The sequence below is a fragment of the Notolepis coatsorum genome, assembly GCF_963971535.1.
Source record: "Notolepis coatsorum genome assembly, chromosome: 17".
Lineage (NCBI taxonomy): Eukaryota > Metazoa > Chordata > Actinopteri > Aulopiformes > Paralepididae > Notolepis > Notolepis coatsorum.
The window spans coordinates 10,050,210-10,076,694 of NC_140181.1; the positions used below are offsets into that span (position 1 = coordinate 10,050,210).

A 26,485-nucleotide genomic window follows, 5' to 3' on the forward strand; every position below is an offset into this window, starting at 1 on the left:
GTTCTCAACATGAACTGCAGGGGATGAAAGAGCAGGGCAGGGAAGCAGCCATGGCTCCACGCCGGGGCATTCTCGAGGGGGACGTTACCTCCCCCTCCCCTCCCCTCCCCTCCCCTCCCCTCCCCTCCCCTCCCCTCCCCTCCCCTCCCCTCCCCTCCCCTCCTCCTTGCAGCAGCTGTTGAGACAGCCAGGGAGGGGCCCGGGGCAGCTGCACAACAAGAGGAGAGAGGGAGGTTGGGGAAGACTGGAGAGATGGGAGTGGTCCTCTGCAGAATGAAAAGGAGCCGTGCTCCATCCCCACGCTGGGAGGACATGATGTGACGAGGCATATTCCTGCAGCACGAGGGGGGGCTCAGGTGTCCTTAACACCAACATGGTTATCTGGAACGACAGCGTGTATAGGAGGTCAACGGGATGATTATATTATGGGAACACACACAACCACTAACTAACTCACCCATTCTACATTCATTGCACACACATCCACATGCACACGCTCACTTTAAGCATTCACCTTTAACATGCACTTTAAGACACTTTAAACACTTTTTAACACAACACCCATATTCTATCTATTTTTATCTATTTATTACTAAAAGATTTACATTACATCTCTACCAAATGTTTGGCATTTTGTTTGCATTTTGTACTTTAGTTTTGTATATTGTATGTAGTGTTTAGTCTTTATTCTTTTTACTCTTCTTTACTGTATGAAGCACAATCTCAGGGAGGCTCATACAGAACCAAGCATTTCACTGTAATGTACATGTACCTTATATGTGACAAATACGTTCATACTATATCTATATATATATCCCTTACCTACTCTTACTAGTTACACTGCTGGACAGTATGACACCGTGGCACGGTGTTGTAGTGGTTAACACGGTCGCCTCACAGCAAGAAGGTCCAGGGTTCGATTTGGGGACCAGGTTTCCATGATGCCAGGTACCCAGGTGGGGGTATCTCCCGGGCCTTTCTGTGTGGAGTTTGCATGTTCTCCCCGTGCTCGCAAGGGTTTCCCCCCCCGATAAGATAAACCCAATGGAAAAACATGCACAACAGATCGCTAACGCTTGTGGCGTCCTTGACGAAGACTGACAGGAGCACTTGGATTGGTCCCCGGGGGGCGCGGCTCACGTTTACGCCCTATCTGCTCCCAGCTGCCCATGGGGGAAGGACAACGGGATGGGAAAAGTGCAGAGAGACATTTCATGGGCGACTCAGTGCATGTGTGTGTGACGTTCCTGTGGGTCGCCCATCTCGCGTGTGTGTGTTAAACTGCATGACAAATAAAGACTTCTAGTCTAACAATTACTACCATAGTAACACTTCTTCAATCAATATCTGAAATTAATATATGTCATGGTTCCTACCTGGCTTCTCTCTCTCTCTCTCTCTCTCTCTCTCTCTCTCTCTCTCTCTCTCTCTCTCTCTCTCTCTCTCTCTCTTTAATTACGTCAGTAGTATAACCCCGCCCCAGAACATTGTTACTCAGCTGATAAGAGTTGTGCCCTTCCTGATGACTTGTCGTACAGAACTTGTAAGTCACTTTGGATAAAAGCGTTCAGCTAAAAGACTGAATGTAAATGTAAATGTAGATGTCATGAGGCTGCCAGATCGTAACTTCCTATTTCCCAGTTAGTCGTGTTATTCTGCTCTCTCTCTCTCTCTCTCTCTCTCTCTCTCTCTCTCTCTCTCTCTCTCTCTCTCTCTCTCTCTCTCTCTCTCTCTCTCTCTCTCTCTCTCTCTCTCTCTCTCTCTCTCTCTCTCTCTCTCTCTCTCTCTCGTATTGTTCTCTAGCCCATTGTTCTTCGACCGTGTCTAACCCTTGTTCTCATCCTTCCCCGCAGTCCTACCTGGCTCTTCACCCTGTTCTCTCTGGCTCCCGACAAAGACGTGCTCTGACCCCTGACCTCTGACCCCTGCCTGCCTGACAAACTCTCCTTGCCTCTCCCGGAACGTATGAGGACCTGCACCAGTCTTGATCCCTGCCTGTCTAACTCCCCTGTACCCGCTCTGACCCCTGCCTGCCTGTCTAACTCCCCTGTACCCGCTCTGACCCCTGCCTGCATGGCTGACTCCCCTGTACCCGCTCTGACCCCTGCCTGCCTGTCTAACTCCCCTGTACCCGCTCTGACCCCTGCCTGCCTGTCTAACTCCCCTGTACCCGCTCTGACCCCTGCCTGCCTGTCTAACTCCCCTGTACCCGCTCTGACCCCTGCCTGCCTGTCTAACTCCCCTGTACCCGCTCTGACCCCTGACCCCTGCCTGACTCCCCTGTACCCGCTCTGACCCCTGCCTGCCTGGCTAACTCCCCTGTACCCGCTCTGACCCCTGCCTGCATGGCTGACTCCCCTGTACCCGCTCTGACCCCTGCCTGCATGGCTGACTCCCCTGTACCCGCTCTGACCCCTGCCTGCATGGCTGACTCCCCTGTACCCGCTCTGACCCCTGCCTGGCTGACTCCCCTGAACCCGCTCTGACCCCTGCCTGGCTGACTCCCCTGTACCCGCTCTGACCCCTGCCTGGCTGACTCCCCTGAACCCGCTCTGACCCCTGCCTGGCTGACTCCCCTGTACCCGCTCTGACCCCTGCCTGGCTGACTCCCCTGAACCCGCTCTGACCCCTGCCTGGCTGACTCCCCTGTACCCGCTCTGACCCCTGCCTGGCTGACTCCCCTGAACCCGCTCTGACCCCTGCCTGGCTGACTCCCCTGAACCCGCTCTGACCCCTGCCTGGCTGACTCCCCTGTACCCGCTCTGACCCCTGCCTGCATGGCTGACTACTCCGTTCCAGTGTATCGACCCCTGCCTGCCTGTCTGACTCTCCTGTCCCGCACACGCCCCCCCCCGACTGTACGAGTGCTCCCTCCCTCCGTGGATCGACCCCTGCCTGAATACTCTACCATTTTATATTTATTAAATATACCCAAGACTGGGTTTGAACAAGACCTGTCTATCTTTGCTCTGTACTGCATATTGGGTTCAATACCCCGAGACGTAACAATATGAATGAAATATATATATATATATATAGTCTTCTACTATCATGCACTCTTCCACTAATTAATCTACCTTGCCTTACTACCTACTATACCAATATGTCTCTACTACTCTGCACTCAACACTGCAGCACCCAAGTTTCAACACTGTTTGATGAACATTGTTACTCAGCTGAAAGAGTTGTACCCTTCCTGCTGACCTGTTGTACAGAACCTGTAAGTCACTTTGGATAAAAGCGTTCAGCTAAATGTAAATGTTGTGTATTTACACCTGTATCACTGTACATATTAATACTACAACTCTGTACATACATCTGTACTGATTTATATATGTTATACACCCCATTTAATCACCTGTACATACATTGTACATTACTATTGCAATTTACTGTTACATTTTGCACTCTGGTTGGATGCCAAACTTTTTCTCGTTGTACTGTACTTGTGCTGTATGATGACAATACATTTAGAATCTACTCTAATCTTTATAGGCTATACTGCACACATACGCGGTCACACAAGTGGCTACAGGTTTCAATACAGTAGATCAACTCACAATCACAAAACCTCCTGTAGCTCAGAGTAAAATCGTGGGAATAATTCCAGACCCCAAGGACAACCGTAACAGTGTCTGTTGTTAGGCAACCAAGGATTTACACAGGTGCCTGTGCTATTCTATAGGCCCGTGGAATGCTATAAAGTTCATGGTTATTCTCACTGGGAAAATCGGTGTTGTTAAATGGACACGTCCCAGTATAGTAACCGTTTAACTGCCAACACAATTGTGAGGGTTTTACTGTCCAAACAACGGAGAAGATGGAGGAGAAGACGAGGATGTGGTATTGTGTGCGACGGACTGCCTGAAGAGTGTCCATTTTGAAAGGGCTGTGACCCACATTTACAGCTGTGCATCATGTCTAGTGGAGACAGGGCTATTCAGGCGTGCAGACACGCTCTCTCTCTCCTCGTCGCAGAAATCAGCTCTTCTCATCGCCGGGACGGGGGAAAGGTCAGCTGCACATACAGACGAGCGAGTGTGCCCACTCGTCTCCTTGGACACCAGACTGAGGAGGGAGAGAGATTTTTAACAATGAATCGGGGGAAAGAGGGGGACCTCACAACCCCCACTTAGGGCAGCTGCTGTGCTGCTATTTAAGCTTGGTCACGTGACCAAGGCTGTATCCCCCGGCAACTCGGTTATTCATCGCCATAGCAACGGTGGGATCTTGGGAGACGGACGGGGCTTTGGGGGGTTGGGTGTCCGTAGCTCTCTCTGGCCTCTATCGCCCTCATCTATGACTGAGCAATTTGACCTGTGTTATCTATAGAAATGACTAGAAATAGCTGTTATGGAATAAAATACCGTATTCCGCTTGTTACCGTATTCTCAGATGTTATACTGATTACAAAATCTATGATAGATATATATAGGCTATTTTCAAGTCAGAGCTTGTGTTAAGTCAACGAACAAAATGGCACTCAAATTTATCATCAATAACCCTGATACTGGCAGTTTGTCGTCCATTTTGATGGTATTTTATTCCCAAACGTTAACAACACCTTAAAATGTCTACACTAAGAGCATGTCCTTTCTTACACGAGTGCTCAGTTAGACACAGAACATTTAAGTATGAACAAACGTGCAATAGAACACAATAAATTACAGGACACAGAGAGACATATGAATGAATGAATGAATGAATGAATGAATGAATGAATGAATGAATGAATGAATGAACGAATGAACGAATGAATGAATGAACGAATGAATGAATGAATGAACGAATGAACGAATGAATGAATGAATGAATGAATGAATGAATGAATGAATGAATGAATGAATGAATGAATGAATGAATGAAAACTTTATTGAACAGATTGCAGAATGGGTACAATACAGTACGGCTCAATACACACAATTGTTAAGGGGATGCAGACCAGAGAAAGACGTTTGTCTTGTTTCCATCAGGGTCCCCCATTTTCAATTCATGACGGTATACAAGATTGTGTGTCATGTCAAAGGGAGTTGCATAAACTAATGGGTTTGAGCCTCATCATATCAAAAGATCACTAGTCACAATAACACATTGGGCTATGGAAAATAAAAGCTCCTTATACTGCAAATCTGTCAAAAGACACAAAGGCCATGGGGACTATAATTATGTCACGTGTATTGATTGATTGAAAACTTTATTAACAGATTGCAGAATGGGTACAGTACAGTACAGCTCAATACATACAATTGTTAAGGGGTTGCAGACCAGAGAAAGACTTTCGTCTTGTTTACATCAGGGTCCCCCATTTTCAATTCATCATAACATAATATGACATACACGACATACAGATAGACAGTACTGCTACAGGTGTTTCATCAGCTTGCAAGTTTGAAATGTGGATAATGCTCCACCACCAGCATAATTATGGCGTATTGGGCAGGTGGTTCGTTCAATATCAATGCATGCATTATTTATTAGAATATACTGATTTCCGAGAAAACATTTCAGAAGCCTCATGCCTACTGGAAATAAATCAGTATTGCACTTTAAAATGTTCAATTGGATGGCCTCGCCTTACTTTCACTTTATTATATATATATATATATATATATATATATATATATATATATATATATAAATAAATAAATAAATATATAAATAAAAAAAAGCTTTCACGCAATAAAGATTGCCATGCTTTACACCACCACAGCGTCCGGCGGCGAGATGTCGGGTGGGGCGCGTGGGGGAGGTGGTCTCATCATTATGTCCAATAGAAACCCGGAGGCACCTTTGAAGGGGAAGATTGACAGGGGGGTTGCCCAATAGCAGCGGAGCAGACGGTCGCCCGGGTTACACTCGCATAAATAGAGCGGTCCATCCCCCGTGTGCTGCATTATCTCTTACATCGACCCCCTAACTGTCGAACTGTGAGACGCCCCTTCGAGGAGCCTCTTCCACGCGCGACTGAAAATACTAAAATGGTAAGAGATTCTATTCCAATATTCAATAAATAGTTATTATATGTATTTCTGTTGCATGGTATAAATTAGCTCCATGAAAACATAATTATGTCTTATAATGAGGAATGTGGAAGCATTGTCTCATCATAGTCTTAATCTATCTTAATCTAGTATACTGAGCCTTATATAGGCGTGCGTTTTAAGGAAGACACTTGGGATTTCCTGTGTGATAATGATGATGATGATGATGGTAATGATGATGATGACACGCACGGAGAGGCTCTGGTGCGCGCTCTGGATGAGGAGGACAATAAACAAAAGTTTTTTTTGAGCGGATTGCGACGTGAACAGAATGAATAAACTATAGGCTACTTGTCCAAACCGTCGACACTGCGGTATTTCCATCCTTCTTCTCCTCCTACTGGTCCTCCTCTCAGTGCTATTACCATAGATTATCCTCAGTGCGCTCAGTGAGGCTGGCGCATGCGCAGAGGCGGTGGTCTCCATCACGGCCCACGCCCAAAGAAACCCTATCCGTGGTGAAAGAAATGGATGCAATGCACCGTCAGCGTGGCTTCCCCACCAGCATCCATGCATTAAATATTCATATTAGTTATAATGGACCCTCAATATAGTAATTGTGCCAAAGAGCTCTGCAGGCAAAAAGAAAAACTATAATCACAAATCCTTTACCATTTAATTACAACTCGCCTGCTAACTCATGCATGCACCATATACATTTATGAATTAATTTATAATAAACCACAAGATACTTGTGCCCTAACGATATGAATCCTACTACTACTATACTGCCTATACTTGCTCATATTATGCGTATACTCAGAGTTAATTATATTGTTTACACTGCCTATTTGAATTTTTCTACTGTACTATAATTGTATTACCTGTATTATGTCTTATATTACCATGTACTTGTACCTCCCCTCCCCCTCTCCCCCATGCTGCTATGATGCCTGAATTTCCCCAAGGGGATCAATAAAGGAATATCTTATCTTAGAATAAGCGCTCAATGAAGAAACCCAATCCCCTTACCAAACATCTATGCTACTCATAGTGGTCAAATAAAAGGCAGAAAGACGTAATTTCATGAAAGAAACTGATCTGAATTTACTGCTATTTTCCCATCAAGTATGATTCACCTAACCTTATGAAAATGTGATTTTTTTCCTTTTGTATATTAGTCTTGAGTCTTGTACTTTCTCTCTCGTTTCCAGCGTGAGTGTATCTCCATCCATGTGGGTCAGGCTGGTGTCCAGATCGGCAATGCCTGCTGGGAGCTCTACTGCCTGGAACATGGGATCCAGCCGGACGGACAGATGCCCAGCGACAAGACCATCGGAGGAGGAGATGATTCTTACAACACCTTCTTCAGTGAGACTGGAGCTGGCAAACACGTCCCCAGGGCTGTGTTTGTAGATCTGGAGCCAACTGTCATCGGTAAGCTCCTTTTAAAATCAAACCTAATCTAATCTAATCAAATCAAATTTACACACGACAACACACGATGTCCCCATGGGCCGGACACGTCTTCTTTAAACAAGTCAAGAAGGAACATCACAATAAATCAAGAACAAAGCAAAAACAGTACCATGAAGTCCAAAAAATTTAAAATCAATTAAATAAATGAATGCAACACTCCCAGACATACCTAAGGAACAACTCACTAAAACCTAGCAATAGGAAAAAATGCACTACAGGCAATGTGGAGGAGAGAAACCTTAGAAGGGCCGTTCGGGGGATGTCCCTTCTTAGATGTCGGTGATAGTAGTGTTGCAATAAAACAGGCGAAACTGTTGGTAAGCATGCACACATACGTGTAATGAAACACAAATAAGTGGATGCAATAGCAACTGAACATTTTGAAAGATTGAAAATAGAGCTGATGGCGAATCCATTTGAGGTATGGGGGCGGCGTAGAGAGGGTCGCATCCTCCCGGCCATCACCACGGGACGTCCACCACTCTGGTCATCACCACGAGACGTCCACCACTCTGGTCATCACCGCGAGACAGCCACTCACAGGGAGACGGGGCTGGCGTTAGACAGTTCGTGTGATTGTGATGGGCGGACATAGCAATAGATACATCTTTCAATTTATTGTTGTCCTTGTATACTATTGCTACTGTAATTTTGTATTTTATTTACTTTGTTACAGCCTCCCACCCCCCCCCCCTTCCCACAAAAGGCCTTTGCTTTTTGGACAGGCTGCTTTTGGATATAATAATTTGTTCTTAATTGCTTGCCTGGGTAAATAAAGGTTAAATAAAAAAGCATATATGTGAATAGAATAGAATAGAACGTGATAAACATACAGGTATTGTACTCAAATGCTTTCATTAGCTCTCATCTAACTTGATACTTGATCTTTCCCCTCAGATGAGGTCCGCAGTGGAACTTACCGCCAGTTGTTCCACCCTGAGCAGCTGATTACTGGCAAGGAGGATGCTGCCAACAACTACGCCCGCGGACACTACACCATTGGCAAAGAGATCATTGACTTGGTCATGGACAGGTGCCGCAAACTGGTGGGTACCATAGCAGAGATAGATTAACAATACCTATAATATTTACATATTTATATTATATATAAGCAATATATCTAAATGTGAAAATGGTTTTGTTGACCTGTGTTCCCCTCTTTCTCCTCAGTCTGACCAGTGCACTGGCCTTCAGGGCTTCCTGGTCTTCCACAGCTTTGGAGGTGGTACCGGCTCTGGTTTCACCTCCCTGCTGATGGAGCGCCTGTCTGTTGACTATGGCAAGAAGTCCAAGCTGGAGTTCTCCATCTACCCAGCTCCCCAGGTGTCCACCGCTGTGGTGGAGCCTTACAACTCCATCCTGACCACACACACCACCCTAGAGCACTCCGACTGTGCTTTCATGGTCGATAATGAGGCTATCTATGATATCTGCCGTAGGAACCTCGACATTGACCGTCCATCCTACACTAACCTCAACAGGCTTATTAGCCAAATTGTGTCCTCCATTACTGCCTCCCTCCGTTTTGATGGTGCTCTCAATGTTGATCTGACAGAGTTCCAGACCAATTTGGTGCCATATCCTCGTATCCATTTCCCTCTGGCTACCTATGCCCCAGTTATCTCAGCTGAGAAGGCTTACCACGAGCAGCTCTCAGTGTCCGAAATCACCAACGCCTGCTTTGAGCCGGCCAACCAGATGGTGAAATGCGACCCTCGCCACGGCAAGTACATGGCCTGCTGCCTTCTGTACCGTGGTGATGTGGTGCCCAAAGACGTCAACGCTGCCATTGCCTCCATTAAAACCAAACGTACCATCCAGTTTGTTGACTGGTGCCCTACTGGTTTCAAGGTGGGCATCAACTACCAGCCCCCCACCGTAGTCCCTGGTGGAGACCTGGCCAAGGTCCAGAGGGCTGTGTGCATGTTGAGCAACACTACAGCTATTGCTGAGGCCTGGGCTCGGCTTGACCACAAGTTTGACCTCATGTACGCCAAGCGTGCCTTTGTGCACTGGTATGTAGGTGAGGGCATGGAGGAGGGAGAGTTCTCTGAGGCCAGAGAGGACATGGCAGCCCTGGAGAAGGACTACGAGGAGGTGGGAGTCGACTCCGTCGATGGTGAGGGAGAGGAGGAGGGAGAGGAGTATTAAGTATTAAAAACTAAAAAGGGAATTCAAGGTGTTAATTTAACAGGAAATGGAACGGGTCCTCAATATGATTCTATATGCATTCCAACAAGACTATGTCTATCAAATGTCAGTCCGTCTGACTTGTGCTGAAGAAAATAAAGTTCCTGTGTGACAAACCAAGTTGTCTCCGTTTTTTGTTTTAGAACAATAAAAGTAAAAATGTTGTTACCGTAGGTGGGATTTGGGGAAGAATGAAAGTTAGCCCTATCTTCTGTGGGAGTAATTAACATAGCTATAATACATTGATTCAAGTATTGCATGTAGAATATAAGTTTCCTTGTTATCATGAGAGGAAAATACTGAAGAAGAATGAAGAATAAAGAGCCCACCTACTCTTCTGCTCCAAGCTGTTTTCTGGACGTTTAATTTAATCTGTAAACAATTAGCTGATCTTCAAAGGTAGAATTATTTCTGTCAAACAGCGACCTCTAGGCCAAAGACAATCTCTTGGTACTGCACTTTGGTATAGGGCAGGTTTCTGTAATGTTCACCTTAGACGCTGAGGTGTGGCCAGCAAGAAGAACGGCTCTTGTATACCCACTCAAATTCATGTCAAACCAAAACACCCAAGAGGGACTCTTTTGCTGTTTGACGGCATGGCGGATTCTTAGGTAGGCGTACCCACACACAGTCCTATTTCTCTTTCTTAACCCCTTTGAGGAGTGAGTTTTTATCTGCCCCCCCCCCCCCCCCCCCCTTCCTCAGAAATCTATCTTGGAATTTTACAACTGCAGGTTTCATTTTCAACAGACAGGGGTTATTACGTCATTATTACCTCAACAGAATTCGTGGGCAGTCCATTCCCCGCCCCGAGGCACAAAACAAGCCCATGGGTTTGGCACTTCACACGTTGGCATATTTTCATGTGCACTTTGTATGGTTCCACGTGCTCAGGTTTCAAGGCATCGCACGTCGAAAAATACGGTTCTCATGTAAATTCACAAAGTCATATTTGAAAATGTGATTCTCGTGTTCATATCTGAAATTTGAATAATCCAAATCCATGAGCATTTTCTAATTGGAAAATAAAGAATGCAAGGACAGTTGGCCCTGTGGTCATTATGGGCTGGAGGATGAGGGATTAAAACCTAAACTGGCAGGGGTTGCCTATACATGCGATTTGCAACAACACCATCTTCTGGCACAATTGGCCCATGTGTCCCACTCTTACGAAGGGCTGGTCTAGCCAACAGACCCATAAGAAAACTAAACCCATAAAACAGGTGATCGTCAACTAATAGTTCACCTTCTAGCGTCTCAATCCGTCCTCAAACCATCAACAGATTATGAAACGTCATTATGTTCACGATTAGGGATCACCTGTTGATAACATAAACAATTTGACATATTAATATAATCCCATCTATCTAAAGGAGGATATCGGTCTCCAAATTACCCCCGACCTCACATTCCTAGATTATGAGTTTGGCACGACTGCCGAGGGAGAAGACGCCTAATCTTAAAAGAAAAGGGCATGTGTATAAATCAGAGCTAATCAGAAGTGAGCGGGAGAACTGCTCACTGCGACACAGAAATAACGGTCTGCGCACTTCATCACGGTAGAGCGTGTGGCACGTCATCACATTAGCCTCAGACGCCGCACACCTCCGAAGCTAACACTCCTCAGCCTTGTCTCATTACATTACATAATCTCGACAAGCAATCATGGTGAGCAAGACTTCATATTTCATCTCTTAGATTATCATTTTAATCTGTAGCCAGATTTGGAAATGTATTTGCTAATTGTTTTGGGGGGGGGGGGGCAGGAGGGGTGGGTATACGTTTTGTGATGTTTATCTGCCATTTTGTGCACCTGTCAGTCTATTGTACATACAGTAACTGTGAATGTTATTGTTGTTGGCTGTGTATTTCTGTTTTCAAACATCTATGGTCACATATTTGCAGGCAAATGTATATAAGTATTTGCTTTTCTCTCTTTTCCATTAGTGCCATGCACTGTTATCTGCAAAGCATAATCCTTTGCCCATCTATAGCCTTTTAAAGCAGATTAGACGTTGTTGGTTTAGCAGGGGGGCTGCCGCTTTATCTGTTACCAGTTTGGAATCCTATTTTGTGGTTGAATAGATCTATTTGTGCGACGCTCCTGATGCAAGTCAAGCCAATAGCCTTTGCATTCTATTATCAAAACATGTAATCGCAGAGTGAGAATATCACATTTGCCTTTTAGATGAGATGTGATGGTATATTAAACCGGTCGTCTATGCCTGCTTCGGGGAGATATTTCTATCTCTATTTTGGAAAACAAAGGAACAACACCAAGGACATTTAATCTCAGCAGAGAATGTGTGGATGCGGCCTCATTATAATTTAAAGAGACAGCAGCCTTGAACATGTCTGACCTAGATAATCCTCTCTCACCATGTGTGTTGAATGCCTGGTTTTATGTCACACTATACCAGCGGCAGTAGACGGCACATGGGATGGGCTGCTATACCTAAACAGATTGTAGTCGGCCATCTTCAGGGATGTAGTGGAGCATAAACCCACCTAGACTCAGCTTACCCCTTTTCTATTCGTGAAAATTACCCAATTTATTTTAAGCTGTGCTGAATGTGAAATAAATTGGAATGTAAACAATTCTACAAGGAATCATGGACCTTGTGAATTATGTCCAAGAAATATTTTCTTCATGTTCTGGCTACCCGATCTTTTGAACTGTTTTGTCATTTTCGATGCTCCTGCCACCAAAATATTTGATTTTACTCCAGATATTGTACTATACTGACTCTTGGAAAAGGTATCATGGTATTTCTATTATTTTGTGGCCATATCATGGTTTAAATGGGCTTACACCATGGAATTACTATGGTATCGCTTAAAGTGCCATCATTGCGATCCACAACTTTTACCATGGCTGTAGCATGGTAAATGGTGTATATAATGGTCAGTACCATGGTAAATGATGTATATAATGGTTAGTAGGCTACCATGGTAAATTATGTATATAATGGTCAGTAGTACCATGGTAAACGATGTATATAATGGTCAGTACCATCACTAAATTATGTATATAATGGTCAGTACCATGGTAGATGATTTATATAAGGGTCAGTAGTACCATGGTAGATGATTTATATAATGTACAATGGTAAAACAGAATATTCCATAAAAGTACCCCAATATTTTCTTTTTATAGCCTTTGAGCTAAATGAGATAATGAATGAATCAACATAGAATAAATAAACTTGAGATATACTGTATGTCATGTACAAAGGTCTGATATAAAATATACCTGGAGCGGGCTGTACATGAAACCAGCCCGTCCAGTGAGTGCTTTAAGCACAGGTCCCGGTAGGCAAGCAAACAAACAAATGCGTTTTCCAAAAGGTAAATGATATTTATTATGTAATACAAGAGGGGAATAAAACCCACAACAAATAGACAAACAGGGAAAAGGGTAAGGGGAGAACAAACAAGGTATATATAATGAAGTAAACTAAATCAGCGTCCACAGACACTAACCAACCAGCCAGAGTTGGTACTGGGAACCACCCAGCAAACGTACCAAAAGTACAAGTCCACACAAAGTGGCAATGGCATACAGTTTACTAATATATATATATATAGTTCCACTTAAATGGAACAGTGGCACATGGCAGTAGAGTATCACTCTCCACACTATAGGCACAGAGGCCAACAAGAGAATACTCACTCAAGTAGGGAAGTGGCACAGAGGCCAACAATATATATATATATATATATATATATATATATATATATATATATATATATATATATATATATATATATATATATATATATATATATATATATATATATATATATATATATATATATATATATATATATATATATATATATATATATATATATATATATATATATATATATACACACAGTACTTGGTCCACACAAAGTGGTAAATAAGCACAGTATCGTTCCACAACAGTGGCAAACAATGGCAACCCCACTCCACTCTGGTCACTGGCAAATGACAGAATGAGGCGCCAGGATGTGTGTGTGCTGTCAGGCTTCATCCACCCGCCCCTCGAGGCTGCTGCCGTCAGCTGCCATTCATCAGGCAATCAGCACTCTTCAGTGTAGGGACGGGACGGGCGGCACCTGACAAAGAAAGAAAGGAACAGACATTAATACCATGACACACACACCACATACAAATAACACATATTACATATACTAACCTGATGTTTACATGGTGTTACAAATATGGCAATAATGATAATGAACAACCCACGTACGCAGGGGCGTAGCTGGGGGGGGGGGGGGTAGCTTAGGATGATTCCAAGGGCCCAGCACTTTTTTTTACTAGACATCACTCAGGTGTATTATTGATGCTCTCATTGATACTATGTTTGTTTCTGAAGTGTGTGTGTGTGTGTGTGTGTGTGTGTGTGTGTGTGTGTGTGTGTGTGTGTGTGTGTGTGTGTGTGTGTGTGTGTGTGAGATATATAGAGAGAGAGGGGGGCTTTGGTAGACTATTGCATTGGTCCATTCATTGAAGATGAACGCAATGCGACATCCTTTACTAGGCTCACCCACCAACAGTGCAGGTGCTGAACTGCTGATCCGAATGTATAGGTAAAAACCATATTATGCGTTTTCATCAATAAAAAAATTCCAAAAAAATTTGCTCGCACGCTTACGCGCGCTCGCATACACAGGGGGCCTACAAATACATTCTTTCATGGGGCCCAGAATCTGGAGCTACACCCCTGCACGTATGTGACACTGTAATTGTAAGTTGTAGTGGAAATATTGTTCTTATGTGGGCACAGATCTATTATGACCATGTTAGACAGAGGACAGGGGCTACATAATGAAACAATAATCTTAAATCCAAAATGTTTCACCCTTCCCAGCGTGAGTGTATCTCCATCCATGTGGGTCAAGCTGGTGTCCAGATCGGCAATGCCTGCTGGGAGCTCTACTGCCTGGAACATGGGATCCAGCCGGACGGACAGATGCCCAGTGACAAAGCCATCGGAGGAGGAGATGATTCTTTCAACACCTTCTTCAGTGAAACTGGAGCTGGAAAACACGTCCCCAGGGCTGTGTTTGTAGATCTGGAGCCAACTGTCATCGGTAGGTTTACCTGAGCTGTGGTTAAAAGACTACCGATTTTATTGAAATGGTACTCCAACTCAACAGCATCTCTTTTCAGATGAGGTCCGCACTGGAATCTACCGCCAGTTGTTCCACCCTGAGCAGCTGATCACTGGCAAGGAGGATGCTGCCAACAACTACGCCCGCGGACACTACACCATTGGCAAAGAGATCATTGACCTGGTGCTGGACAGGTGCCGCAAACTGGTGCGTACTACAGCAGAGATAGATTATATATATATATATATATATATATATATATATATATATATATATATATATATATATATATATATATATATATATATATATATATATATATATATATATATATAATTAATATATCTAAATGTGAAAATGGTTTTATTAACCTGTGTTCCCCTCTTTCTCCTCAGGCTGACCAGTGCACTGGCCTTCAGGGCTTCCTGGTCTTCCACAGCTTTGGAGGTGGTACCGGCTCTGGGTTCACCTCCCTGCTGATGGAGCGCCTGTCTGTTGACTATGGCAAGAAGTCCAAGCTGGAGTTCTCCATCTACCCAGCTCCCCAGGTGTCCACCGCTGTGGTGGAGCCTTACAACTCCATCCTGACCACACACACCACCCTAGAGCACTCCGACTGTGCTTTCATGGTCGATAATGAGGCTATCTATGATATCTGCCGTAGGAACCTCGACATTGACCGTCCATCCTACACTAACCTCAACAGGCTTATTAGCCAAATCGTGTCCTCAATTACTGCCTCCCTCCGTTTTGATGGTGCTCTCAATGTTGATCTGACAGAGTTCCAGACCAATTTGGTGCCATATCCTCGTATCCATTTCCCTCTGGCTACCTATGCCCCAGTTATCTCAGCTGAGAAGGCTTACCACGAGCAGCTCTCAGTGTCTGAAATCACCAACGCCTGCTTTGAGCCGGCCAACCAGATGGTGAAATGCGACCCTCGCCACGGAAAGTACATGGCCTGCTGCCTTCTGTACCGTGGTGATGTGGTGCCCAAAGACGTCAACGCTGCCATTGCCACCATTAAAACCAAACGCTCCATCCAGTTTGTTGACTGGTGCCCTACTGGTTTCAAGGTGGGCATCAACTACCAGCCCCCCACCGTAGTCCCTGGTGGAGACCTGGCCAAGGTCCAGAGGGCTGTGTGCATGTTGAGCAACACCACGGCTATTGCTGAGGCCTGGGCTCGGCTTGACCACAAGTTTGACCTCATGTACGCCAAGCGTGCCTTTGTGCACTGGTATGTAGGTGAGGGCATGGAGGAGGGAGAGTTCTCTGAGGCCAGAGAGGACATGGCAGCCCTGGAGAAGGACTACGAGGAGGTGGGAGTCGACTCAGTCGAGGGTGAGGGAGAGGAGGAGGGAGAGGAGTATTAAGTAACGTAACTTGAATGTTCTGGCTCTGCCATACCTATATCTCACAAAAGCACAACATATCCAAAAGCAGTGCACTTTTTCACCAGTGTGATGTCTTTTTGAAATATATTTTGGATCTTCTCTTTACTTGACCAGGCAAAAAGAGAAAGTATTTGTTATGTTCTTGGCCTATTAATAAAATTCTGAATCATTATAATTACAATGAGTAATTGTCTTATTAATGTCTTATTAGTTGAACCTTTGCACTGAAGAACCATACACACTGTTTTGAAATGTTTTGGACAGCCTATGTATTTGCAGTTGTAAAATCAATCCAAATCACTTGAGAGTGTGAATGTGATATATCACCAGAAAGTAATCAGCTTCTACTGTTTAATACAGAAGCCCTAAGAGGCCGTACATTCATACATTTTATTTTCTCCGTTTTCCCGTGATAACGAGTTAATTTAATTCGTTTTCTCGTGATAACGCGATAATTTTCTCGAGATCTCGAGAAAACGAAACGATAGGCTATCTTTTATTTTATTTTATTAGGGATCCCCATTAGCTGGTGCGATAGCAACCAGCTAGTCTTCCTGGGGTCCACACACAAAAAAACATACAAAAACAATCACTATTGCAAAAACAAAATGATTAAAAGTCAGTACACACAATGCATAATGAAACTACTGTAACAATTAAGATAGCTAAAATTACATTAGTGTAAAACAAAAACAAAAAATTACTTTACATATTGTTTTTAGTATTACTAAAAACAATATGATTATGTATAAAAACAGGAGTTTTACTGCTCATGACCAACTTGAACAGCACAAGTATATTAAAAGACAATCTAATTTCAACGTTATGCCAAGAGAGGCGGGCATGCATACGGCTCACATTAGACCTTAGTGAGCAGCCTAGTACCAACCGTGCTGCCCTGTTCTGGACCACCTGGAGATTCCTGAGGTCACCACTGGCAGCAGATGACCACATCGCAGAGCAATAGTCAAGATGACATAAAACTAAACTTTGCATCTGTAGAAGCAGAAACCGACTTGGTGGATTTGTATTGCTAGAATATTAGAATTCTTATTGTTTAGTGTCTTATTTATGTTTGAACACTAGGGGGCTCACCACCTCCATTATAGCCCCACCCTCTATAAGTAACCTAGCTGATTACAGTAATTTCATGCACCTGTTATGGAGATTCGTTTTTCCTACCTGTTTCACTGTTTGGAACTGATAGACAGAGCAACTGACAACTGCTCTAATTGTACCATTTCATTCACTGTCATTCACCTTTGGACAATAAAACCCTATAAACCGTATACCAGCCGCAACTTGGGACATTCTTTACATCACAAACTGTTTCATTAATTATGGGTGCATTGTGACGCCTGTCAGCACATTCGGGGAGTGACAGTCGGCCACTACAATAAGGCTGTGGGAATATAGGGCTGTGGGAACATAAGGCTGTGGGAACATAGGGCTGTGGGAACATAGGGGAACATAAGGCTGTGGGAACATAGGGCTGTGGGAACATAAGGCTGTGGGAACATAGGGCTGTGGGAACATAGGGCTGTGGGAACATAGGGCAGTGGGAACATAAGGCTGTGGGAACATAGGGCTGTGGGAACATAGGGCTGTGGGAACATAAGGCTGTGGGAACATAGGGCTGTGGGAACATAAGGCTGTGGGAACATAGGGCTGTGGGAACATAGGGCTGTGGGAACATAGGGCTGTTGGAACATAAGGCTGTGGGAACATAGGGCTGTGGGAACATAGAGCTGTGGGAACATAAGGCTGTGAGAACATAGGGCTGTGGGAACATAGGGCTGTGAGAACATAGGGCTGTGGGAACATAGGGGAACATAAGGCTGTGGGAACATAGGGCTGTGGGAACATAGGGCTGTATGAACATAGGGCTGTGGGAACATAAGGCTGTATGAACATAAGGCTGTGGGAACATAGGGCTGTGGGAACATAGGGCTGTGGGAACATATGGCTGTGGGAACATAGGGCTGTTGGAACATAGGGCTGTGGGAACATAAGGCTGTGGGAACATAGGGTTGTGGGAACATAGGGCTGTGGGAACATATGGCTGTGGGAACATAGGGCTGTTGGAACATAGGGCTGTGGGAACATAGGGCTGTGGGAACATATGGCTGTGGGAACATAGGGCTGTTGGAACATAGGGCTGTGGGAACATAAGGCTGTGGGAACATAGGGTTGTGGGAACATAAGGCTGTGGGAACATAGGGCTGTGGGAACATAGGGCTGTGGGAACATAGGGCTGTGGGAACATAGGGCTGTGGGAACATAAGGCTGTGGGAACATAGGGCTGTGGGAACATAGGGCTGTGGGAACATATGGCTGTGGGAACATAGGGCTGTTGGAACATAGGGCTGTGGGAACATAGGGCTGTGGGAACATAAGGCTGTGGGAACATAGGGCTGTGGGAACATAGGGCTGTGGGAACATATGGCTGTGGGAACATGGGAACATAGGGCTGTGGGAACATAGGGCTGTGGGAACATAGGGCTGTGGGAACATAGGAACATAGGGCTGTGGGAACATATGCTCCCCAAGGTAGGCCACATGCAAAATACGGTATAAGCTACTGAACAAAATGGATCTTGTCCGAAGCATCGTCGTCGTCTTATATAAAAATGGATAGATTGCATTTTCCGACCAAAATGGTTGACAAACAAAGACAATGCTAATGTTAAATTGGATTTGACATACATGCCTGCTGCCACCGAAATACTGAATGTAATTACCGTTAACCGGTCACGCCCAGTCCTCGCGCACCCGGCAGCAGGGGTAACTTGGCCACTTTTTATCCAATAGAAAACGGCCCACATCTACAATACACTATACGACTAAGGTACCCATGTACATGTCAAAATACTTCCCAAAGGTCAGTGAATACCATGACCACAACACCAGAGGAAGCTCAACAAATCATGTTAAACCCAGATTCGGCTCAAACAAGGGACTAAACACGTTTCGCAATTATGCCACATCAATATGGAACACCCTATACCCAAAGCTGTAAAGGAATGTGAATCCCTATTCAAAACCGCTCTTAAAGAGCACCTACGGGAGGCTGCAATCCGAAACTGGCCACCGTAAATGTCCAAACCCCCCCACCCCCTCCTAATAGACAGTCTCCTCCCCATGTATATATTCTCTCCCCACCGTATGTATATTTCTCTCCCACCCACCCACCCCCTCCTAATGTACAGTCTCCTCCCCACCGTATGTATATATTCTCTCCCCACTGTATGTATATTTCTCTCCCACCCACCCACCCCCTCCTAATGTACAGTCTCCTCCCCATCATATACTCTCTGTCAGGATCTAGGGGTAACAGTACTATATTTGCATATCATAATGTCACAAATGTAACAGTACTAAATACCTGTATGTCATGTATGTCCCGATGCCATAAATGTCATGATGTCATGTATGTTGTGTATGTCATAAATGTCACTATGAATTGAAAATGGGGGACCCTGATGTAAACAAGACAAACGTCTTTCTCTGGTCTGCATCCTCTTAACAATTGCGTGTAATTGTATTGAGCCATACTGTTAATTGTACCCATTCTGCAATCTGTTAATAAAGTTTTCATTAATTCCTCCACGTGATGCTCAGCAGCTCAGCCAATCGGATACAGCAGCCGGGGCACGGGCGACGATAAATAGCCCCACCCAGCGCGAGCCGGTGAATAACTTCTTACAACGGACTCATAAAGGTCTACCTGTGAGAGTTAATTTAGCCTCTTCCTCTTTCAACCTTCTTCACTTTCGACGCTAACTCTACAGAAACATGGTGAGTATTATTACACAATTAAACGAAACCTCTCATCTGTCAGATCAGTTATGAATAAGCCGGTAACAACTGTGAGATGGATGGATGGAAACGGTCAGATAGTTATGGACGCAGAGAGTGTGTCCGCAGTGTTAAACCGTTCCTTTTTATTAACAAACGTCTTTTTATTAGGGCGTGGGGGTAACAAACAAAACAGACGTATTGGACATCGCGTACTGTGGTTACATCGCTTTTGAAACCAAACCCGGGTGGACATGGTATTTATTAATGTGATGATTGATGGCATAGTCAGTCGGTAAAACTGTTGCCATATGATTTGAACATCAACTCAACTGCAGTATTTATGCGCCACTCACTTCCACGTGTTCCCTGCGACGCGCGCGGTGACCCCATTGGCTTAAAGGTCATTGTGCTAAGCATCACGAATTAAGGCCGTTATTACATGTTATGCCTGAAAAAGGAAGGAATAAATGAATATCTTATCTTATATAATAATAATAACTTTATTTGTATAGCACTTTTCATACAGAGGTTGCAGTTCAAAGTGCTTCACAACAGTAAAAAATACAGGCATAAGCGAGCATAAAAAAGATAGACAGGTAGCAAGGTATGGTAAATCACAGTGTTTAATTTTTATTATGCTACATAGGCTGTGTTTGTCAAGAGATGTTCGGTCCTGGAGATTGATTCATCTGCCATCCCGTGATGAGTGGTGTTTTTAACAACTGTGAAAAACAGACCTTTCCGTGTTAAGAGTTAATTTGTCATGCAGCCTCATGTCAGGTGATGTGGAGCACGATGTCCTGATGTCTAGTTTCTGTACAAAGAAAGCATTTTCTTTCCTCCCTCGCACTGCGCCCCTCTCTCTCCCATCCTCTCCAGCTGTCTGACTTTTGGGCCGATTGTGCAGATTACTATAACGGTTCATCAGTCGTGTGTGACAATGACATGGAGGCAGAATTTCCAATGGAAACCGTTACATATGTTCAAACCAGAGCACTGGGCAGGGGCTCAGTGGTGTTTGGTCCTTGGGCAGGTTCCAGGAGGTCCTCTGCACACTCCCAGGAAAAAATGGGAGTAGTTTATTTTCATTTCATTTCAAACCTTTATTTCAACTCGTGAGACACTGATTTACAGCGACAGCGAGCATAAAAAAAAACAAAGACATAGTTTATCAACAATTTCACATATAGGTACAATAAATACGACGTTTACAAGTCGACACACAGTGTGGTCGGCAATCATACTTGTTGTAAATGCAGCAAAAGAAGGAAGAACCTTCATTCAATCTTCAATTTACACACTGGCTATATTTTATTTTGCTAGAAGTTGCCACAAAGAATGTTTTGACTATTTTGACCATGGGTTTCGTTTAACTCTTAATATCAGTGGTGCTCAATCTCTTTGGTTAGTGACTTCTAACAACAGAGGGATGCCTGTTCGTGACCCCCCCCGCCCCCCTGCCTCCCACCCCTGCCCCCCCCCCCCCCAAACAGAGAGAATGCTGCTTTGACAGGAAATAATGACTCATCTTACTTTCAGACTTGACCATAATAATATATAATGCAGACAGACATCAGTTGGCTGCTTTAGACGTCTTGTGACCCCACCCTCAGATTTAGCCACTGTGTCATCTCTCCAACTACAGTATATAGACGGTTGTAATTATGGACTAAATCAAACGACATTATCTTCGTGGCTGGGGTCCCTGGGCGTCAAGGCCTTATCAAATGGGGAGGGTCCACTCCATGGCATATCACTTTAGTGCTGCTTATCATGGAACGTTTTTTTTTAACACCACTCTGCTAGGCTGTTAACTTTGTTGTTCATTTTCACACCGGGTCCGCAGGTGGTAGGTGACGAGCGTGAAGACAAGGAGATCGATGACACTAGCACTGGTTTAAAGATGAGGAACTGCTGACTAGGGCTACACCTTTGGCCCCAATTTCAATATTTGGTTGCTTAGATTTGATCTCAGCACGTTTGTTCCAAAAACATGGAACAAGCACCACCGCCGGGTTGTTCATCAAGAGCTTTGTTGGCAGCGCCTTGCTATTAATATCTGCCAAGACTGAGGTTCAGCTAACCAATACCAGGACATTCTGTTCACATGAGCCTTGCTGAGGCACAATACATCATAATAGAAAACAATAGATTGCAGGGGATGAGTTATAAATACATTGAGTCAGTGAGCCATAACCAAAAGAAGCACACTGGAACATCTGGGTTCACACTAGACGGTTATTAAACGGAGGCTTGGTATCGTTTTGAAAATGTACAATACAGATACCAAAACGATACCTTACTTTGCTGAGTCATGTGCGTGTGCCGTTTGATTGATTGAAAACTTTATTAACAGATTGCAGAATGGGTACAGTACAGTACAGCTCAATACATACAATTGTTAAGGGGATGCAGACCAGAGAAAGACTTTCGTCTTGTTTACATCAGGGTCCCCCATTTTCAATTCATCATAACATATATGACATACATGACATACAGATAGACAGTACTACATCTATACATTTATGACATACCAGATTTGCAAATACAGTACAGTTTGTGATACAAAAAGAGTCCAGAAAAGAGAGTATATACATTTGATGTAGAAACTGTACATTGGAGGAGGTTGGGTAGGTGGGGTGGGGTTGAGTGGGTGGGGGGTGGGGGTTGGGTAGGAGGGGTGGGTGGGTGGGGGACACTGTACAACTGTACAAACAAAACTGTACATTGGAATATTGACAAAACCATACTTGGTAATTTACTGTACATTGGAGGGGGTTGGGTTAGGACATTTACAGGGGCCGCGTTGTTACATTTTGGATTGTGATTATACCAAAGAAATGTTGTATCTTGGAACAAACAAACTTACTGGCTCACGGGACACTGATGAGATGAACTACTTTGGTAACTAATTCGATTTGATATCTTAAAAGAATCGCTACCCAGCCCAAAACGAAGGAGGGGGAGTGATAATTACTTGTTTGTTACTAAAGGGTAGTAATTGAGCTGGTTTAAATTGACACAGTTGGAATTTGGTTGTTGTTCTTGTAACTTGTAACAATAGTTTTACAAAACAATTAAAAGATCTCATTTTCTTCCAGCGTGAATGTATCTCGGTCCACGTTGGTCAGGCTGGTGTCCAGATCGGCAATGCCTGCTGGGAGCTCTACTGCCTGGAACATGGCATCCAGCCGGACGGACAGATGCCCAGCGACAAGACCATCGGAGGAGGAGATGATTCTTACAACACCTTCTTCAGTGAGACTGGAGCTGGCAAACACGTCCCCAGGGCTGTGTTTGTAGATCTGGAGCCAACTGTCATCGGTAAGCTCCTTTTTAAAATGTGATAAACATACAGGTATTGTACTCGAACGCTTTCATTAGCTCTCATTTAACTTGATACTTGATCTTTCCCCTCAGATGAGGTCCGCAGTGGAACTTACCGCCAGTTGTTCCACCCTGAGCAGCTGATCACTGGCAAGGAGGATGCTGCCAACAACTACGCCCGCGGACACTACACCATTGGCAAAGAGATCATTGACCTGGTGTTGGACAGGATGCGTAAATTGGTGGGTACCACAGCAGAGATTAATAATGTATATTTAAGATATCTAAATGTGAAAATGGTTTTGTTGACCTGTGTTCCCCTCTTTCTCCTCAGGCTGACCAGTGCACTGGCCTTCAGGGCTTCCTGGTCTTCCACAGCTTTGGAGGTGGTACCGGCTCTGGTTTCACCTCCCTGTTGATGGAGCGCCTGTCTGTTGACTATGGCAAGAAGTCCAAGCTGGAGTTCTCCATCTACCCAGCTCCCCAGGTGTCCACCGCTGTGGTGGAGCCTTACAACTCCATCCTGACCACACACACCACCCTAGAGCACTCCGACTGTGCTTTCATGGTCGATAATGAGGCTATCTATGATATCTGCCGTAGGAACCTTGACATTGAGCGTCCATCCTACACTAACCTCAACAGGCTTATTAGCCAAATTGTGTCCTCCATTACTGCCTCCCTCCGTTTTGATGGTGCTCTCAATGTTGATCTGACAGAGTTCCAGACCAATTTGGTGCCATATCCTCGTATCCATTTCCCTCTGGCTACCTATGCCCCAGTCATCTCAGCTGAGAAGGCTTACCACGAGCAGTTAACCGTCTCTGAAATCACCAATGCCTGCTTTGAGCCGGCCAACCAGATGGTGAAATGCGACCCTCGCCACGGAAAGTACATGGCCTGCTGCCTTCTGTACCGTGGTGATGTGGTGCCCAAAGATGTCAACGCTGCCATTGCCACAATTAAAACCAAACGCACCATCCAGTTTGTTGACTGGTGCCCTACTGGTTTCAAGGTGGGCATCAACTACCAGCCCCCCACCGTAGTCCCTGGTGGAGACCTGGCCAAGGTCCAGAGGGCTGTGTGCATGTTGAGCAACACTACTGCCGTGGCTGAGGCCTGGGCTCGGCTTGACCACAAGTTTGACCTCATGTACGCCAAGCGTGCCTTTGTGCACTGGTATGTGGGTGAGGGCATGGAGGAGGGAGAGTTTGCAGAAGCCAGAGAGGACATGGCAGCCCTGGAGAAGGACTACGAGGAGGTGGGAGCCGACAGCGTGGATGGAGAGGATGACGAGGGAGAAGAGTATTAGACACGGGTCACTAATGTTTCTTTCCTAAACGCCTTTCCAAAATTCTCAACTCATCCCCTGCTATTTATTGTTTTCTATTCTGATCTTTATGTTCTGTAAAGTCCAAAGGACACGGCAGGCGAGCGACGTCGCCTGGCGATGTGATCGGCTGTCGCTCGCTTAGCACCCCACACCAGACACGACCGTTCAGGTAATATAATAAGCTATATGTGTCACTCTGTTTAGCTGGGGGTGTTGTTTCCCCCCGGGAGATATAGGAGGACGGACCGGATGTTAGGTTGTCGTGAAGCGAGCTTATTAACAGGTAGCTGTGTTGTGCATTACAAGGGAAGTATTAACCTGTAAAACCCATATTGAGCTGGAATTAAACCACCATATACGAATACAACCTCTCCTCATTCTTCCTGACATTACTGCATGACGGATCGCTAAAATACGTTCACTAGGCACCGATTGGACAAGTAATGTTATGCACCTGCTGAGAGAGAGCGTTTTTTCACAGAGGAATACGGAAGACGCAAACTGTTCTGTTCTCAACCATAATTCTCTTTGGACAATAAACCTTACAAACTACATCAGCTGCAGCCTGGACATTCAACTCTGTCAACATCCACAACTTCTTTTGTTACCCGAGTATAAAAACAGGTGCATCGTGGCCCATTGTCAATTTATTAGTTAATGACAAGTTATTTATTTAAATTGTTCCTGTTAATTAATAATTAACATATTAAGTAGCATGGTAATAATACGTAGGTTATTCAATGAAAATCTCCTGCTGTGTGGGTTGTCTCATTCATAACAATGGAAGCGATAAAATTCTGTCCGTCGCCTGGCTTAAAAAGTCGTCGCCTGGCAAAAATCGCCTGTTGCGTGCGCTGGACTTTAACAGCTCTAATAAAACGTTTTTAAAATTAGATATTTTGACTTGGATTTCTTAAAGTGCACCCTACATGACATTTGTTTACATTTTAAGGACGGTGCTACTTAAATGTTATGTGATTAATATTAAATATACATTGTACCATTTTGGATAATGTAACTTTTAGTGCAGACAGTACTGCAGAGCCAGTAGAGATACATTTATCAGTTAGCTTTAGATGCCTGTTATTTATTTCTCCAGCCAAGCGGAGAAATCATGTCGTTTCTCTACATATACAATATCGCCATCTCATGGTCAATGCTGAAACGACACAGACCCTTGTTCAAGTTTCAAGTTTGTTTATTATTTGTCAGAACAAAATACAGAATACTTTATAATGAAACGCTTGTTTCTGTTATGAGCCCCTGCAGGTGGTGAGGGGAAGTGATTTAGATGATCAACAGGCTAATGTCGTGTCATACACTTGAGCGCTAGTATTTCTTTTTACATTATTTCAGGTATTTGATTCAAATGTATTGTCATTATACAACACAAGTACGGTACAACAAGAAGAATTTGGGCATCCAACCAGAGTGCAAATGTAACAGTAAAGTGCAATAGTAATATACAATGTACAGGTGATCAAACTGGGTATAAAATATATACACGGGTAATAGATCAGATGTATGTACAGAGTTGTATTAATATGTAGTACAGTGATACAGGTCTACTTATGCATATAAAAGTTAATAAATCAAAAGCCAGAATGTTATATTTACATGAGGGAATATTGCACATGGTGCTGCTGCACATTAATGATTTGATCTGACTTCCCTGCATTGCAAGATCTCACAAGCTTTGAATTATAAGGTTCTAGGTTCAGAGTAGTTATGAGATATTGAGCCCTTTCTTTTTTATCTCCACATACTATAGAACAAAACTAATGAACAATTTAATTGAAAGCATTGCTTTTGTTAAACTTACATTTCCAAAGATTGTAACACCTAAAGAGCCATTTGTAGAGGTACATTAT

The 26,485-nt window shown here is 44.2% G+C and overlaps 3 protein-coding genes across 3 annotated transcripts; all 3 read left to right on the forward strand.

Annotated features, from left to right (window-relative positions):
* The first annotated feature begins 5,912 nt into the window (after positions 1-5,912).
* Positions 5,913-9,662, forward strand: LOC311243819 (tubulin alpha chain-like). Its single transcript, XM_084333184.1, has 4 exons — positions 5,913-5,981; positions 7,196-7,418; positions 8,358-8,506; positions 8,631-9,662. The coding sequence occupies exons 1-4, from the start codon at positions 5,979-5,981 to the stop codon at positions 9,609-9,611; spliced, it is 1,356 nt and encodes a 451-aa protein (XP_084189310.1). The 5' UTR covers positions 5,913-5,978; the 3' UTR covers positions 9,612-9,662.
* Positions 9,663-14,599: 4,937 nt separating this feature from the next.
* On the forward strand, positions 14,600-16,132 carry LOC311244410 (tubulin alpha chain-like; the record flags this gene model as incomplete). Its single annotated transcript, XM_084333900.1, has 3 exons — positions 14,600-14,735; positions 14,815-14,963; positions 15,152-16,132. The coding sequence occupies exons 1-3, from the start codon at positions 14,615-14,617 to the stop codon at positions 16,130-16,132; spliced, it is 1,251 nt and encodes a 416-aa protein (XP_084190026.1). The 5' UTR covers positions 14,600-14,614.
* A 3,722-nt stretch (positions 16,133-19,854) lies between these two features.
* LOC311244256 (tubulin alpha-1C chain) lies at positions 19,855-25,397 on the forward strand. Its single transcript, XM_084333663.1, has 4 exons — positions 19,855-19,951; positions 23,056-23,278; positions 23,375-23,523; positions 23,616-25,397. Exons 1-4 carry the CDS (start codon positions 19,949-19,951, stop codon positions 24,591-24,593), a joined length of 1,353 nt encoding a protein of 450 aa, XP_084189789.1. The 5' UTR covers positions 19,855-19,948; the 3' UTR covers positions 24,594-25,397.
* The last annotated feature ends 1,088 nt before the right edge of the window (positions 25,398-26,485 follow it).

Excerpts from the sequence above, each read along its gene's own strand:
- LOC311243819 (XM_084333184.1), top strand. Across the intron at positions 7,419-8,357 it reads TCTGGAGCCAACTGTCATCG|ATGAGGTCCGCAGTGGAACT; the intron begins GTAAGCTCCTTT and ends CTTTCCCCTCAG. Across the intron at positions 8,507-8,630 it reads TGGACAGGTGCCGCAAACTG|TCTGACCAGTGCACTGGCCT; the intron begins GTGGGTACCATA and ends CTTTCTCCTCAG.
- LOC311244256 (XM_084333663.1), top strand. Across the intron at positions 23,279-23,374 it reads TCTGGAGCCAACTGTCATCG|ATGAGGTCCGCAGTGGAACT; the intron begins GTAAGCTCCTTT and ends CTTTCCCCTCAG. Across the intron at positions 23,524-23,615 it reads TGGACAGGATGCGTAAATTG|GCTGACCAGTGCACTGGCCT; the intron begins GTGGGTACCACA and ends CTTTCTCCTCAG.